This window comes from Lepidothrix coronata, unplaced genomic scaffold (genome assembly GCF_001604755.1).
Source record: "Lepidothrix coronata isolate B3197 unplaced genomic scaffold, Lepidothrix_coronata-1.0 Scaffold28, whole genome shotgun sequence".
Classification (NCBI taxonomy): Eukaryota; Metazoa; Chordata; class Aves; order Passeriformes; family Pipridae; genus Lepidothrix; species Lepidothrix coronata.
The window spans coordinates 3,755,101-3,772,221 of record NW_016690208.1 but is presented as its reverse complement, the minus strand read 5'-3'; the positions used below and the strand labels follow the sequence as shown (position 1 = coordinate 3,772,221).

The 17,121-nt window shown below is 49.9% G+C and overlaps 1 protein-coding gene across 1 annotated transcript in view; it reads left to right on the top strand.

The window, feature by feature from the left end:
* The first annotated feature begins 424 nt into the window (after window positions 1-424).
* VAV2 (vav guanine nucleotide exchange factor 2) overlaps window positions 425-17,121 on the top strand; it is a 130,598-nt gene continuing 113,901 nt past the window's right edge. The window contains exon 1 of the mRNA XM_017809922.1: window positions 425-714. Within this exon, the coding sequence (XP_017665411.1) occupies window positions 511-714 (204 nt within the window). The 5' untranslated portion in view covers window positions 425-510. The remainder of the gene's footprint in view (window positions 715-17,121) is intronic.

The following is a 17,121-nucleotide window of genomic DNA, read 5'->3' as shown; positions in this document are numbered from 1 at the left end:
GCCCCCGCGGGGGCCCCCCCCCGGCGGGGCGGGGCGGGGGCTCCTCCCGCTGCTCGGGGCGGGAAGAAAACTCGCACCCACGGCGGGTCCCCGGCTCGGCCGCGCAGGTGGGGTCCCTCGGCGGCGCAAGTTTCCTCAGGACAAGGGGGAAGGAGTTGCGCGGGGGCGGCCTCGCCGTGCGCGCTGGCTGTCCGTCCGTCCGTCCATCCCCGGCTTTGTTCCCGGAGGATGCGGCGCGCCTAACCCCGGCCGAGGCGGTGGGGCCGCAGCGGGGGCAGGGGCAGCCCTCCGCCGGAAAACTCCGCGCCGCCCTCCTTCCTCCTCCTCCTCTTCCTCCTCCGAGCCCCGGCGCGGAGCGATGCTCTCCGGGGCGGCGGGCGGCGATGGAGCGGGGCGGTAGCGCGGAGCCGCGGTGCAGAGCGGCCCCTGGGGCAGCCGCCCGCGGCCCCTGAGCTCCGTGAGGAGGAGGAGGAGGAGGAGGAAGGCCGGGTGAGTGAGCAGACCGCGGCCATGGAGGAGTGGCGGCAGTGCGGCCGCTGGCTCATCGACTGCAAAGTTTTGCCCCCGAACCACCGGGTGGTCTGGCCCTCGGCGGTGGTCTTCGACCTGGCGCAGGCGCTGCGGGACGGGGTGCTGCTCTGCCAGCTGCTCCACAACCTCTCCCCCGGCTCCATCGACCTCAAGGACATCAACTTCAGGCCCCAGATGTCCCAGGTAGGAGGGGATCGATGGATGGATGGAGGGGTGGGTGGGTGGGGGACCCCCGCGAGCACGCCCTTCCCTGGATCCCTGGATGCGGGCGTTGCTCTCGCAAAACTTGGTGGGATGCGTGAATGGGATGGAATGCGTGGGAGACCGTCTGCTTCAGCCCCCCCAGATGCCCAGCAGCCCCCCTGGTTTCTCTCCCCGGGGCCGGGGGGGGAGCGCCGGTGGGAGCCGCGGCCGCACGGGAAGGGCTCCGGGGCGGGGAGAGCACACCCCGGGAAGGAGGGAAACATCCCCCTTCTGTTTACAGTCATGGCGAAACAAAAGCAAATAATAGGGCTCAAGAGGAGAAGATGGGATTATTCGGGGTTTTTATGGAGGCGCTGGTTCGTCTGGGATGTGCGGGAGGAGCGAGCGCTGGGACAAAACTTTGGCTGGGAAGATTATAAGGAAAATAAATGAATAAATTATAGAAATACGCGAACCCTGGTGCTCTGCAAGCCTGCTCCGAGCCCGGCCGGGCAGGGAGCGCGGCCATGTGGTGTCCGACCCCCCGCGTTCCCTCTCCCGGTGTCGGGGCTCCCGGAGCCGCATCCCCGCGGAGCCGCAGCTGGTCCAGGCGGGCCGGGGGTGATGGAGGGCTCGGGTCAGCGACCCCAGCTGCGCCCTGGCCCCCTGCCCCGCTCCCTGCCCAGCTCTCATAGTGGCTCTCCGGCTTGGGAAATTAAAAAGGGCTCCCTCCATGGAAGTGTTTCCATTTTCTGGTCGGTTTGGTGGACTGAAGCTTTTAAACGAAGGGTGGGGGGGAAAAGTAAAATCAGCTCAGGTTGTTTTGGGTCTAAATGTTCTGCTTATGTTTTTGCAAGCTGAGCTGTGGGTATTTGCATGAGAATCGGGAAGTGAAATCGATTGGAAACAAATGAAATGGGGTTCTCTGCCCTCCCCGGCGGCAGCCTCTGTATTGACAAGTTCATGGTAAACTGTTATCTTTTATTTTTGAACAACAACAGGTTTTAGGGGTGAAATGGAAGGGAAACTTCCCGGTAGTGAGGTTACGCGAGACTCCGTTTAACTTTACTGAAGCCTTCAAAGATAAACAGCGTAAAATACAAACACGAGTTCTGTTCGTGTGCTGTGCAAGCACGCTGCTCGTCTGGCAAGTGCCTTTCCCTGCTTCTCCTGGAGTTTTTTGTTTGTCCCCCTCACCCAGCAAGACATAACCCTGTGTGCTGGGGGAGCTGCTGTGGCTGAGGACAGCCAGGAGCTCTGAAATTTGGAGCCCTTCTTTGGGGAGCAAAGGGTGTTTTGCTGTGAGGATGTCAGTGCTGGTGCTCGCTTGTGGAATCAGAGATCTTGATCCTGCAAAGAACCGGAGTGGGAATCCCCAGCAGTGTGGTGAAACCAGCCTGTGTCAGCCCTGGTGCTGTCTCAGAGTAAATAATAACACGTCCTGATGCCTCTTCCCAGGGTGGAACAATGCTGTGAGATTTCCTCTTGGCTTTCCAGGCTACAAACTGATCAAACTCTCTTCCGCACAGACCGATGTTTCCAAATATAAACTGTCCTGAGGAGCTGTAGGTGTGGGGGACTAGAGCTTTCCTAGAACGTGCTGAGAATAGCATGCTGTGCTGCTTTGTTTTCTTTTAAGGAAATAGTATAATCCTACAAACCTAATTTTGGTGTGATATTTGTCCCGTGGGGAGTTCAAAACAGGTTTAAAGATGTGGCACTTGGGGGCATGGTTTTAGTGGTGGACTTGGCAGTGTTAGGTTAATGGTTGGACTCGATGATCTAAGGATTTTTCCAACCTAAACTATGATTCTATGGGAGCTGTGACGTAGGGAGAGTCCCAGGGGTAGTCTTGAGAGGAGGTTCTTGCTGCCCTTGCCGAGGCAGGTGTTACTTGTTTGAGGGAAGAGTTTACAGCCCCGCTGTCTTTAATGAAATTGCTTTCTGCTCGCCCCACCTGGCTGCTTTCCCAGCTTTGGGAGGAGTGTGAGGGGAACTGGCTGGTTGGGATGGCTTTGGTGGTCACCTCTGCAAGAATCTGGTCATCAGAGGGGAGCAGCACAAAGCTGAGCCCACAGGATGTGCAGAGCCTGGTGTGGGACTGGATGCTCTGGCGAGGCTCGGCTGATGCTTGTCCTTGGCCAGGATGAGACCCAAATCAGTCTTTATACTTGATATGTTGGGTGCTTCTCTGGCAATTCCCGAATTTGGGAATCTGGCTTCTTCTCCAGGGTGGCTAAAAGCATCTGCTGCTGCCCTGGCAGCCCGGGGAGGTGAGAGGGAGGAAAGGATGTGAGCCCAAAACCACAGTGGGGACAAACATCCCTGTGGTGCCCCAGCCCCACTGTGGTTATCGGTGCTCAGCTCAGCCTCTCCAGGCCAAATTTCAGAGGAAAAAATGTAGGAACCCATCTTTGTCACACAGCTGTGATGTGTTCAGACACGGGGTAGGGATGTGCAAGACAGCGCACCTAGGAACTTCAGAGGTTGTTTTTGATGATAAATGCACATTTTACCTGGCTGGCTGGGCTGGCTAACCAGCTGTCTGCCTCGCTACAGAGGTTATTTCTTTTATTAATCAGTTAAAATGCCAGGGGACAAGACAGTTGTGCTAGACTTGAAACACCCAGTAATATTCTGTCATCCACCTTTCTCGGTGAATTAAGTGGGGCTGTGCAGGTGTGTAATGAGAAACAGATTTCTGCCCGAGGTGAGCAGCGTTTCAAAAGCCAGAGGTGAAATCACATCTCTCTGCAGAGAAACGCTTTAAGATCCAGACACTTGTGTGTTATTTTTTTAATCCCTTTACATGCTGATTTGTTTTTCCTTGCAGCTGTTGAAGGTGGGCTGTGAGGGGAGGCTGGAGAGTTGGCAGTGCTGCAAGGCTGGGGGGGAGGCTGCAGGGACTGGTGCTCTTCTTGTGGAGGGATGGACTGATGTCCCTGTCCTCCCAAAACCTCCCTCTTGTTCAGCAGAGAAGCCAGGCTGGTGAAATGGCCAGGTTGGCCATGCAGCAATAGTTTAATACATGGTGCTTAATTAAACAAATAAGGCAAATGGCCCCATTAGGTTGCAGTATAAAATCTGCATTATTTTCATGCTCAGTTCCAGTGCTTTGGGGTCCCTGGCAGGATGGGATGACCCAAAGCTACTGAACCTCCACAGTGGCTGACAAAATAAACAGGAAAAACAGTCTTAAAGTCCAGTTCTCTTCTGAGAGTCAGTGGTCGTGAGGCCAGTTTTGATGAGGCTGGAGTAAAACTTGATTTCTGCTAATTGCTTTTGCTGTAGAGGCTGTTTCTGGAGGGTTGGGAAGTGGGATGAACATACTTGCCCTTGGTGTACTTATTGATCATTATGTCTGTTACCCTGATTGGATTTTGGGGGGGTGTAATTCAAGGTGTTTTGCCAGCCAACTGTAAGAGTGTGATGCAAAGGACGTTTGTATTTGTAAGTGGGAGCAGATGTGGGACCCCTTAGGCTCATATTCCCTGTCCTCCATGCTCAGATCTCAGCACAGTGTTTCCCTGACCCCCACTCCTCTCCCCATTCCCCTCACCTGGCACAGATTTCCAGTTTTCTGCTGCTGTGTGGTGCAGCTGCTCTTGCATCCCAAGCTACTCTTGTAAGATGGAGATCTCAGAGCTTTGACTTTACATCAGTAATTGGGTTTGAATCATAATTTTGTTAAATGTCTGGTCAAATACAAATTAAATGACCCTTCACTCGTGTTTCAGCGTGGCGAGGTGTAAAAAATACGTGCAATGAAAAGATTGCACGTTTGGGTGAGGTGGTTGATATTTGGTGGTGTGAGTTTTGTGGGGTTTTTCCTTTTTCTTTTTATCTAAAGCAAAAAAAAAAAAAAAAAAATTAATCCTTCCTGACAGGGACTTGGATGTGTACTGAGGTGGGCAGGGAAGCTCAAGTGAGCCCTGCTGCAGTGTGCTGCTTCTCAGACCTGCTTCTCAGGTCTCTGGGCAGAGACCTTATGGGATCAGCTGTGCTGGACATCTTTGCACATGGGGGGTTGATCAGGAATTATCCCTGATGCTGGAACACCTGGGAGCTGGAGCTCTTGCAGTGTGCCAGGTCACTGTCCTTTCTCTGGTGGTTAATTCCCCTGGTGTCTGGCAGATGTGGTTCAACCTCTTGGCACTTGTGGCGATGCTGTGAAGGGCCTTTCTGCTCCTAACCTCTGGAGCTGAAGGAGAATGTGGGTTTATTCAAGGGAGACTAGGTAAGAAAAAAGCAATAACCCCCCAAATCCTGCCCCATGCTGGCTGTCTGAATGTGCTGTTGCACTTTCTGTAACATTGACATTCCTCCAGGTGTTGAGAGGTGGGAATTGGTACCTACATCAAAGCCATTGTTGATGGGGTGATTTAACATCAAGACTCCCATTGATATCATGTTGCATTCACCCCTCCTCCAAGCTTGGTCTGCACACTGCTCAATATATTTTTTTGTTTTCCTGCTTCAGAACCTCCTGGATTCTTGAGATGAAGCAGCCACAGATTTAATGCGTGTATTTGTGTGTGCACAGGCTTTAAGTTAGCAGTAATGGCCAGCTCATTAAGGATTCTTATTTTGAAGCATATTGACATCTCTCTAGAGATAATCCATCTCGGTCTGCAGCGCCTGGAGGTTTTATTAGGGCTCTTGAGACTGATGAGACGCAGCAAACGTAATTGGCAGGATGACTTGGCTGCCCACTGCTCTGTTTTGCTCTTATTAAGGAACCAACGCAGACAACTGACTCCCAGGATTGATGGGTGTAACGCCCTACACCTGACTGAGCTGTCAGATGGCTCCATGCCTGGTGGTTCTTCTCGAAGGTGGCATTAATTTGCTATCAAAATCCTGTTTATTGATGATGTAGGCGCTCATTTGCCATGACAACAGGGAGCAGGTGGTCTGTAGCCACTGCCTCCCCCAGGTGTATGGGGGATGAAGGCACCTTGGTGTATTTGGTGCTGGTAATTATTCACAAGGCTTTGGGATTTTTTTGAAGGCTTTATAGCTACAGTGCTTGTAATTACTTCCATATGTCATGATAGTGGTTAAATATAATTCAGTATTATCAGAGCTGACTGGGTACTTGGGTTGTTTGAGCAAGGTCTGTTTAGTGACTCTGATTTACCCTGCTCAGGTCCTCTGGCTTTTTTATTTACTCTCTGCTTCTTGAAATTGAGTCCTGTTCCAAAAAAAAAAAAAAGGCTATAAAAAATGGCCTCATTACATATCCCTGTTTACTGTGTCTCAGTGACTTCCCGTTTGGATGTGCTGAGCTTTTACAAAAGGGGGAAAAAATGGTGCTCTGTGTGTAAGGCCGAGCTCAAGAGCTCCTTGCAAATGGGAGCTGCTTCCAGTCTTCCTTCCCAGCCCCCCCTTCGTGCCTCCTGCATGTCAAGCAGACCCCTAAAACCTTGTGTTAGCTAGAGGTAGTACCTTCTTTTCGGCTGTTTGAGGTTGCAAGGTCTAACTGAACCTGCAGCTGAAGGCTCATATGTATTCTGGTGGGGCAGGAGGCGGCAGAAAGTGTTCGATGGATCCTGTGGGCTGTGCCAAGCAGCATGAAAAGCAGTGAAAACTTTTCTTCCCCCCCTACTCCTTGAATGATTGATGAGAGTTAAATACCTGCATTAAATACCTACCAGGAACGGGCTCTTGAATGAATAGATGCCTTTAAAAACACAAAGCCAGAAAAACAGTCCGTTTGGTCGTTTTTCAAGTTTGGGACTGGGTCTTGGAAGCTGCCTTCTCTCTCAACAGCATGTTGATGAGCTGTAAAAAATGCTTGGCTTGTCCATCCTCCTTGGTGGGGATCCCTGGTGCTGGATGTACCGCCAGGAACACGGGGTACCTTCCTGCTCCGTCCTTCCAGGGACAAACAGCTGGATTTGCAGCAGTGGCACTTGTGATGCTCGGCTGCCGGGGCTGGGTTTGAGCAGGGCTGTTGGGTGAGGGATTAGGGCTGCAGAAATGGAGGCTGGATTATGTGGGAGGGCTGAGCATCACCACCTCAGCCATGCCTGGCAGGATGTGACCCAGCACCCTGTTGTGGGTGTGGGACTCCCTGTGCCTTGAACCCTTTGCTTTCTTCAGCTCATCTGTAGCCAGAAGGGACCTGATTTTTGGCAGTGACAGAAATGTTGCTTCAGACTGACCTGAGGGCAAATTTTTGATCTGTTTCTTTGTCGCCTCTTAAAGAGACAAACCTTTTTTCCAGTATTTGAGCTTTTTCCCTTCTCCATTTGATTCCCCTCAAGCCTGTGTTTAGAAGTCTGTCAAAGATATGCTCATCCCATAAATCCCAGCAGCCTGGGCTGGGGGTTCTTGGGGCAGAGCTGGGCTGGGAGCATCAGAATCCCACAGATTTAGGGTGCAGTGTGAATGAGGGGGTAGAGGGCTGCTGCACATGCCAAGTGTGCATATTGAGGTGGGGAGGATTGGATGGTGGAGGCTGGGAAGTACAGTGAGCTTGGCAACACCTCTGGGAAGTGAAGATTATCTCTGCTTTGATTTTTAAAGCATGGATCCACCTCCCTTGAGCTCCACAGTAGCTTTTCTTTTTTCTTTTTTTTTTCCCTTCCCCTTCTCTTGACATGAGTCAGATCCCTTGGACTCTCAGTGATCTTAAAACGGTCCAGTGGCTGCTCTCCCAGCAGCAGCACAGCTTCCCAGAGCTCTGGTCCCACCCAGAGGCTTGCTCAGTGCCCATCAGGGTGACCTGCTCTCCTGTTAATGCTGGGTCCATCTGTCTGCCCAGCTGTCTGTGCATCATCCCAGCACCCCTGGGGCTCACCGGTGCTGGCCCCAGGCAAAGCCTGGCCTTGTCCCTGCTGCCAGCCTGCAGTGAGTCACCCTCAGCTCTCCGGTCAGAATTAGCCCCAGGGCATGAGTTTGGGCACAGGGTGACTCCTGTGTTACTTTACAGCAGCTGCCCAGGTTCACCTGCCACCCCTGCCATGTGTCCTGCTTATTCTTAGCTGTGTGCCCTTGATGCTCCTTTTATAGGAGGGGGAAGGACCTTCTTTTTCAGGGCAGCTATTAATCACAGTCTGCATTTGACAGCGTCAAACTCGGCGTTAATGCAATTACTTTTCTCAGAGTTGTATCTCCCCTTCAAGAAAAAGCCTGGAAGAAGGTCTGTTTCTAATAAAAACGGCTTTTCCTCCCCCCCTCTGTGTTTTCTTTGGTTGCAGCTCAGGGCTGTGCTTCACCCGATGATACAACTCGGATGCAGCCGCTCCTTGCTCTCCACCCTCTGGGATGGCTCTGAGCCTCCTGTGTTTCCAGGGGATGGACAGGCAGGGCTGGGCTCTCCTGGCTGCTGTTTGGTGCAGGTGGAGGTTGCCAAACCAGAAGGCAAAGTACAGGGTTTGATGTATAACAAAACTGCTGCTGTCCAGGTGTCCCATACCTCGGGTTTATCGGTGACCTTGCAGCTGCTGAGCCCTGTGGCTTTTTCTCAGTACATTGGTGTTTTGTGCTGCTTGGGGGAGTGTTTGACTGGGATCCTGTTCTGAAATAGCTCAGCCCTGTTGAGTCCTGCCCATGTTCATGGTAAGTTTTAGCCAGGATGCCCTAATCAGAAAGGTTTTCCTGGGCTATATCTATAATGGGTGATTGGACCATATGAGTCCCCCTCCTCCTAAGTCAGAGGGTGTTTGTGCTCTAGCCAAGGCCAGAAGGATTGCACCATAGAAAGGACTGGAAAAAATACAGGTGCAGATGGATCAGGTTGTTTGTGTGTAGGCTCAGAGCCTGGTTGCTCTGAAAAAAAAAAAAAATCAGTTATGCTCAGGAGAAGTCACTGAAGAGCAGTAGTTTGGCCATCAAATTCCCCAGCCTGTCTAACAAGTCCTGCAGAACAAGTTTTTGAACCCTTTTCTGGAGTCCCCAAACAGTTGTTTCACCCTGAGGTGAGGGCTGCCAGCCCTTCCCGTCACAGGACAAAGGATGTGCCTCCCGTTGTCCTTCTTCCTCCCACCAGGGGTTGCTTGGGCAGCAGGAGGTAATGTGAAATCTGTTCTTGTTTTGTAACCCCTGGGCCTGCCCTGTCTGGACAGCGAGGATTCAGCTGAAGGTCCTCCTTTGCCTCTTTGGAAGGCCACCAGCCTGAGTCATATCCTGACTCTCTCTGCCCATTTGGCTCCTCAGTGCTGTGATCCAGTGAACTCCCCTGTCAGGGGACTCTGCAGCGTTGCCTGTGGTACAGACCTTGTGGTAAATCAGCTTTTATTTGCTGTGCTGCTGCTTGACTTCTCAGGATTGCATTTCCCAGGCTTGCTGGACCTGGGGAACGTCTCCCACCTTGCAGTGCCCTGCACACCCTTGCAGGGAGTGACATCACCCTGTGTTCTCTCCCAGACCATGCCACAGCTGACCAGGTGATGAACCTGGTTTGGCACAGGGAGATGCTACTGGCTGCCTTTGGATATGATGCAAGTGGTGAGGTTAGGAGGGATTTGTGCCTCCCTGGGATGTCCAGTCCCCTGTTTGGCAGGAGCTTCATTCCATGCCCTGGCTCCTTTGGGGGACCATGAAGCAGCTGCTTGTGCCTGCCCCCACTGGGACCTTGATTTGGTCCCCAAACCACCAGGGTTTGGTGAACGGGGAGAGGGGGAAGGTTAAAAGGTTCCCATAGAGGAAATTTGCTCTTTCTCTTCCAGCATACACTTCAATACTGGTGGAGGGGGGAGTAAATTGGCCCTTTTATAGCATTCATATCTTTTGTTGTGTTTTATAGTGGTTTACAGCTAAATGGAACATCTGGTATTTGAAGGGGGCCGAGGAGGGAACAGAGGAGTCTTGTGGATGAGGAAGGGGAGGAGCGGGAGAAGTGATTTGTGTTTACTGCTGCAAACACAGAATTGTCTGTGAAATCCACTGAACTCATGGGCACAACAAGAGCATCCAGTGCATGGAAAACAAACGTAGCCCAAGCTGGGAGCGTGGCATTCCCTGTGCTGTGTCACAAAGCTGTGGCTGCACGAATCCTGTGGATGGGACACGCTCCTCCGGCCCTGTGGGAAAGCCCCAAGGCAGTGCCTTGCACTGGACTGGTCACTGTGTCCTTGCTGAGCACCTGCCCCCACACTGCTCTGAAGGAAGATGTGCTGTATCCGCTGTTTTTGCTTTCTAGGATGAGCTGTTTGGCTCCTTTGGGTTTATCAGGTACTTGGAATGCTCACAGCTGGGCCGGGAGCGTTCAAGTTCATGGGAGGATACAGATTTTCCCTAAAGCAGAGCCCTGCTCCTGGGAGGTTGGGCTTGTCTCTGTGGCAGAAGCAATAAGAATAGGAGACAGATAGATACATGGTGGTATAAATGTTTATATATATATATAAATATAAAATATAGGATAGAAATAGATGTGTAAAACATATACATATATTTATATATAAATAAAATGATGTTTCTTTAAGAGGTGGAGTGTGCTAAACACTGGAAATCCCAAGCTGAGTGGCATGTCCCCAGGACAGGAAATGTGTACAGCACTGGGACAGGCTTGTGTGCACATTGAGACCCTCTGTGTTTATGGGAAGCACTTTGTCATGTGAGTGATCTTCCAAGAAAGTCGCTTTGGAGAGGGGAGGAGACAAAAAAAATGAGACAAGTCTTTTTCTCCCATGGCTGTGGGAGAACTGTGACTTTAAATAGAAAATAAAACAGAAACTTTCCTAGTAAACTCAGTATGTTACGCTGTAGAGTTTATGCCTTTTTTTTTTTTTTTTCTTCTTTATGGATCAACTTCTCTATCTTTTTGTGCTGCTGCTGCAGGATTTGGGGCTGTTTTCTGGGAATTGCTGCTGGAGCAGCAGCTGTTCAGCACAGCATGTCTCTGGGCTCAGCCTCTGGCCTCGCTGAACTGGCCCTGGGGCTTCCCTCCGTGCCCCTCTGCCAGCAGATGCTCCATCTGCACGGTGCAAATGGCTCTGTCATGGTCATCTGGCCCCAGAGCAACTGGTGTGGGCAGAACCCACGAGGTCCTGAGCAGGGTTGGCTGTGGGGATGGCAAAGCTCTTGGTTTTTGGGGAGTGGGTGTTATCATGGTGCTGGTGGCAGCCTGCAGGTCCCAGCTCTCAGGTGGGGAGATGTGCAGTCTTGCAGGTGGATGTGGGGGTCTTTTAACAAAATGATCAGTTTTCAAGCAACAAAATAGACCTAAGAACTTCATATTGCCAAGGGACCAGGAGCATGGAACCAGCCAGCTCAGCAGCAACCATCCCAGGAGGAAGGCTGGGCCTGGCCAGCTCCAGGCTCCCTCCAAAAGTCTGGATTTTTCAGTGTGAAGTTGCAGGACAGGAAATGTGAGTGTTGCACTGTGGTTTGCTGACCTGCCTGGACTGTGCTGGACTGGTCTGTGTTGGGAGCTGCTGTTCCCAGGGAGGCAGATCATGATTCATAGAGCATCTTACTCCATAGGTCATCTTTTGTTTGTGAAACCAACTGGAGATGGTATTACTTGAGCACAGATATTTTTACATAAAACTGGAGCTTTAGATGGGCTTTCTGAAATAATTAAAAATAAGTGTGAGATCTTGCCAAATGTGGATCATTCTGCCCTCTGGATCTTCAGGTTACAGTGCTGAGGGCAGGATGCTGGGAAAGCATCACAGATTTGGTGTCTCACTTCAGCCCTTTCTGATACATCAGTCGAGTTTTGGGTTCTCCAGGGGTTGGGATGTTCATGCTGATGGAGAGTGAGGACATTTCCAAGGGACTTGGAAATGTCAGCTTTAACTGATGCCCCTCCCACCAGCTTTGGCCACTTTCTGCATGATGCAATCAGTGTCTCCCTGGTGAGAACTTCACCTGAGGTACAGCAAAACCTGGTCAGAAGTCCTGGGCTGTGGGCAGCAAAACCTGTTCCTTGGGACACAATGGGAGGCTGTGGCTGGGGAGGAAGGGAGTGATGCTTCCCTGATACCACAACAGACCTTTTGCTGGAAGGTTTTACAGCCTCAGCATGTTCAGGTGCACGTCTCCAAGCTGTACCCGCATGGAGAACACCTAAACATCTTTTTTTTTTTTTTTTTTTTTTTCTTAGAGGTGACAAAGGTTAGAAGTGAATTTCCCTCATGTTGACAGCTCTGCTATCTCGGGAAGGGTAATGAGGGAGCTTTAATGAAGCTACAGTATCTGCCTGAGAGTGTGGGGTTTCAGCCAGGTTGTTGCACGAAGCATTTCTAATTAGGAGAGATTTAATTCCAGATTTTTGTCATTCCCCCCCCTTCCCTCTTAATTATATTTGCTAACATGTTTAACAGCTTTCCCTTCAGAAAAGAACAATTTATTCAAAGGTCATAAATAGATTCTGGCATTAATTACTCCAGGAGTCACACTGGGCTGCTCTGGAGAAAGCTACTCCATGGGGAATGCTAAACCTTTCGCAGTTGGATTTATCTGTGGTTGAAATGACTGTTTGCACACCCCCCCCAACAAAGACACCCCTAAAAAAAAAAAAAAGCTTATTGCATCCACATTTGTGCCCAAATGAAAACCCATGGGGATCTTGTAGCTAATTTCCCCGAGTTTTTGGAACAAGCCTGTAAATCACATCTTCTCCCTTGATCTCTCCATCTCTGTTTTGTAAGGTTTGGGGGTGTCTTTGTCAATTAGTTTTGGATCCCATCGTCGCTCTGGATGCTGTGCAGGAGCAGGGAGAGCAAAGCCTGGCCACTTTGCTGGCTGTGCTGCTGTCAGGGACCACTGGCCACAGTGGCAGAAGGATGGGGCTGAGCTGTTCCCCTCAGTGCTGAACACCCCCCTTCCCTCCCAAACCTTATCCTGGTGCCCAGATTAGGTTAATAGTTTTTGTAACCTCCAGATTTTGGAGCGGCTGTAACATCTGTTCCAAGTGATAATAAAGCAGTGCTGAGGGGGAATTAGCATACAGCTGCTGGGGTGGGTGAGAGCCTCTATAGAAAAATAAATGAATTTACTGATGGAAGATGAAGCCTCATTGCATTTTCATAGTTCCTGGTAATTTTGGCAGTGTGGGCAAAATCTGTTCCTTTGCAATGGGAAAGGACAGGGCTGTGATGGGGGACTGTGATGTGCATTTGGGACTTGAGTGTCCTTTGTTTTATTGTTTCAGTGCTCACCCAAAGCCAAGAGTACTTCTGCTGGCTCTGGGTTCTTTTTGAGTGTTTCTCTGGCATGGTTAAATCTGCCAGATAAGTCCTATTCCTGGGTGGAGCTGGGCTGGCTGTGTGTGAGTGTAAATATTTAATACCTCTGGAAACAGCTCTGCTTTTGTGGCGACCTGATCTAGTGGGTGGCATCCCTCTACATCATGGAGGGGTTGGAACTAGGTGATAGGATGGAAGGCACCTTAAATCTAAGCCATTCTGTGATTCCCTGATTCCCAGAGGCAAAGAGGAGCAGTGGATGCTCAGGGTGGAGCTGGGAGGGGGAGAGCACCCCAGGGAGGGGATCCCTGGTGAGACCAGTGGGTATGTGGTACCCAGACTGGCCATGATGCCTCATCCCAACCTGCAGAGCATCTGTGGGATGTTCATAAAGGTCTTTTTTTATTGCAATTTGGCTCTCACTGGGGTCATCAGGAGACGCTGAACCCAGTTGGGGGTTGGCACTGCCAGGGTGTGTTCACCTGTGATGATCCCTCTCCATCCCTCCTCAGCTCCGGGGATCAGGATCCCACTCACCCTCTGCCTCTCCTGGGCAGGCATCTGACCCACAGCTCTGTGTCATCAGCAGTGAGGTCAAGTATTTCTATCAGTCTCCTTCCCTGGTGTTTTTCCTGGAGTCCTGTGATGTGACAGTTTAATTTTTCCTTAAGGGAAGGCAGATGAACAGGCATGGAAGCTGTTGCTTTCATTGCATTGGGGAAATACATAAGAACGTCATTGAAGTGTTCTCTGAAGCCTCATAGACTTGAAAGCGAATTTAAAATACCCAAGTTTTAAAATTTATAAAGCAGAATGATTAGTGACTAGAGAGGAGGTGATATTCTGGATTTCCCTCCTCGTCAAATAATTAAAAAAAAATAACACCAAAACCATCCCACGCTCAGCTTTGGGCTCCACCAGCAAGAACGAAGTGAATAGTATTATCTGTTATATGCTTGGAGAAAAATGATCTTAAGCAAGGTTAAACATCTGATTTATCTGGATGTGAATGAAAAGGAGTGGGAGTAAAACTTCAAGAGGTGTAAAGCAGCCTCATGATTCCACGGGAGCAGAGAGGAACTTGCCAAAGATAGGACCATATGTTTGCATGGATATTCAACCTCCTGAGCCAGGGCAGAGGGAAGGACTAATCCCCTGTAGCCACCAGGTTTCTTATGGTCTGATCCCAGGGAATAAAGAGAATAAAGTGTGTTTCTCTGAGCACTGCTCTTGTGTAGGCTGGGAAGCGCTCAAATCCCCTTTCTGAGTTGTTTTTTTTTTTCCCTATGATTTGGAGGGTTTTTTGAGAGACGTCTCTTCTAATAACAGTGTCATGGTGTGAAGATCCTGTATAATACAGACAAGGCATCGGGTAGTGTTATCACTCCATGGAAACCCGTTATTCAGCCGAGCAGGGCTGTTATTACCCGGCTCTGATGGTGCCGAGGCAGGAGGAGCCGCTCTGACAGAGCACGGGAGAAACCTGCCGACAAAAAGGGGGTATTTAACTTGTCTCTGTGCTCGAGGTAGCTTAATAACTGCTCGGTTTTGTCTTTGTCACATTAGCAGCCAGGCTTTGTCATGTATTTAAGTGCTGAAGAATCAACGTAGAACTTTTCCTCCCTCCACCCACTTAGTGTTTTACTTGAAAACTCTGGAAAAAAAAGGAAAAAAAAAACCTTTTGGCTCTGGCTGACCATCCCGCCCTGGGGCCGTGCAACACTTGCTGGCTCGTTTATTTCTTTGAGGTTTGACATTTTCGGTGTTCATTAGGCTTAAGACACATCTCAGTTTCCCAGCTCCCACCCCTCTCTCCTTGGCTCTGGCATCCTCACATGGAGCTCTGTGAGATCCCAGGATAAGGGAGCTGATGTGCAGCCCGGGGTTCCTGTCGCTGCTGCAGCTCCAGACACTCTCCCTGGGTGTTTTGGCATAGTTGTTCCTGCTGTTCTTTGGGAAAAACTGTTGCAGAACTTTTCTGTGGGTGGCTTAAAAAAAACCAAACAACTGCTGGATTTTTACAATTCTGAGGGTTTAAGGCAATTGTTAAAAAAAGAGACAGCAGTAGGTTACTGCTGGGGGGGGTGTGGGGTGTGTGTGTGTGCTGTGAGCTGCTTCCAGACCCTGGTTCTGCAGGAATCTCCTTTAGCAGTTGACATGAATACTCAAAAAAGCCCCTCAGACAGTTAGATTATGTCTGCGATACTTTTGGATTATTTGCGTTACTTTTTGGTTTATTTTTGCATTACTCATGAATTCACAGGTCCAAACTCCACTTGGTTCCAAGCCCTTTGCAAACAGAGGCCCTAATCCTGGGCAAAGGTCACCCAGACAATCTGGGAATACAGAGCACCAAGAGCTCATTCTACCTGAGAAGAACCACTGGGCAGCTGGGGAGGAGGTTCTGGCTGCTAGAAGAGATCTGAGCTGGATTTCTCAGCCCTCCAAAGGGTTTATGAGCGTATTTGGGGCTGGTTTGGTCTGTGGGGAACACTGACCTGGTGTGAGACCTTAGAGCTTCTCATGGAGGAAATAAGTCTTGTTAAAGAATGAAGTGGCACAAGGTCAAACCAGGAATTTACAGGTGCTGTGTGACTGTCCCTCCTGCTCAGGTTTTGGGGATGCTGACCAAAGGGAGCACTGCTGTTTTCCTGGGAGCTTGGGCTGTCCATGGCCAAACACAAGCAGTGCCTGTTCTCAGCTCTCATGTCAGTGTAGCTTCACGATGTGGACTGTGGGAGATGGGGAAGGAGGATGCAATCCCAGGGATTGTGTAACCATGAAGTCCTTCTCTGTGGATACAGACGTGTGGTTGACCAGACTCTGTCTGGGTAGGAAGCAGCTGAAAGCTAGTGTAGAGGAGAGACAAAAGTTGAGTGTCTGAGTTAGACCAGAAGCTCTATACCAGGGGAGAGCTGAGATGGCTGGAAACAAAAACTGGAGCTGCAGTTGCTTTTCAGATCGTGGCATCACTTTTATTTGATTGGATTATTCAAGGCAACATGAAGAAATTTTCTTGGGATTGAAGGGGTTTGTGCTGGGGAGTGGAGGAGGACTAAAACATCAAATTAAACCTCTTTGATCCCTTTTGCCAAGCTGGGGAATGACTCATCAGTGTGTGCCCATCCCCAGCTGTGCAGGGCCAGGCACTCCGAGGGGCTCAGCTCTCTGTGGGGTCTCGGTCTGTGCCCCTTCACACACACTCAGTGATTTGGGGAGAGCCACCACGGGCTGGCTTGATGTGCTCTACCTGTGCATTTCAGTTACAAACCCAAATGTGGAAAGGCTTTGCACCCTGGGAGGCTCCATTAATCATCCAACAGCAAGGGAGGCTGTGCAATGCCTTGGCTTCCCTACCCTCTCCCGGGATGGGAGCCCTTTGCCAGATGTCCATCAGACAGATGTTGGTCACTCCTCAAGTCCTGGAGAGGGAATGCTGTTCGTGGTGCAGTGTGCTCCAGGAAAAGTCTGTCTGCTTCTTGAGTGCAACCAGAAGTGATGGGTCATGATGACTTTATATGACATGTTATTTTTGCTCCCCTCCCTGAGGCACTCAGCAGCTGGAAAGCCTTTCCCCATGGAGCTGAAGGAAGCACTACTTTGAATAAGAGCTTTTTGCATTGAAAGCTACACCTTAGGCAAGATGTTTTATTTCCCTTGGTGTTTATGGCCCTGTAAAATGTTTTGGGGCTTTCTTTTTTTTTTCTTTGCATAGTCTTGATTGCATTATGCAGAGGAGCAATTTATTCCTAACAGCTCAGCCTAATACGTGCCACAGCCATTTTCACAGGAGCCAGACCTGTATTAATGTTTGCTGTATGACTTCTTAAATGTATCATGCTGGCTCCTAAGCCAATGTTTTTAATAACTTCTGCTTGGGGCTGCACAGAACTGAGTATACATCAGGCTGACAAAAATCTGCGTGCTTGTCCTTGCACCTTAATTCTGTGCCTAACAATTCTCTGTACGTTCCACACTGTGTATGTGTTGGTGGAGGCAGTTGCTAAGAGAAAGGACTAATTCAAAGCAGAAGGAAGTTATATATGCAGCTCTAGTAGTAAAAATTGACTTAAGTTGGGTGGTATTTCGGAAATTAGAACAGGGATACTGACAGAAAAAAAGGGGAAATGAAGAGAGTGTTTAACTGTGTGTTGACACTGTCTTAACTGTGTCAATAAAATAACTTTAATTCATGGGTCAGTGAGCTTTTTTTAGGGCTGCTGCCTGTTTAGACTTATTGATCCCCTCCCATTAAGCTGTGAGTACT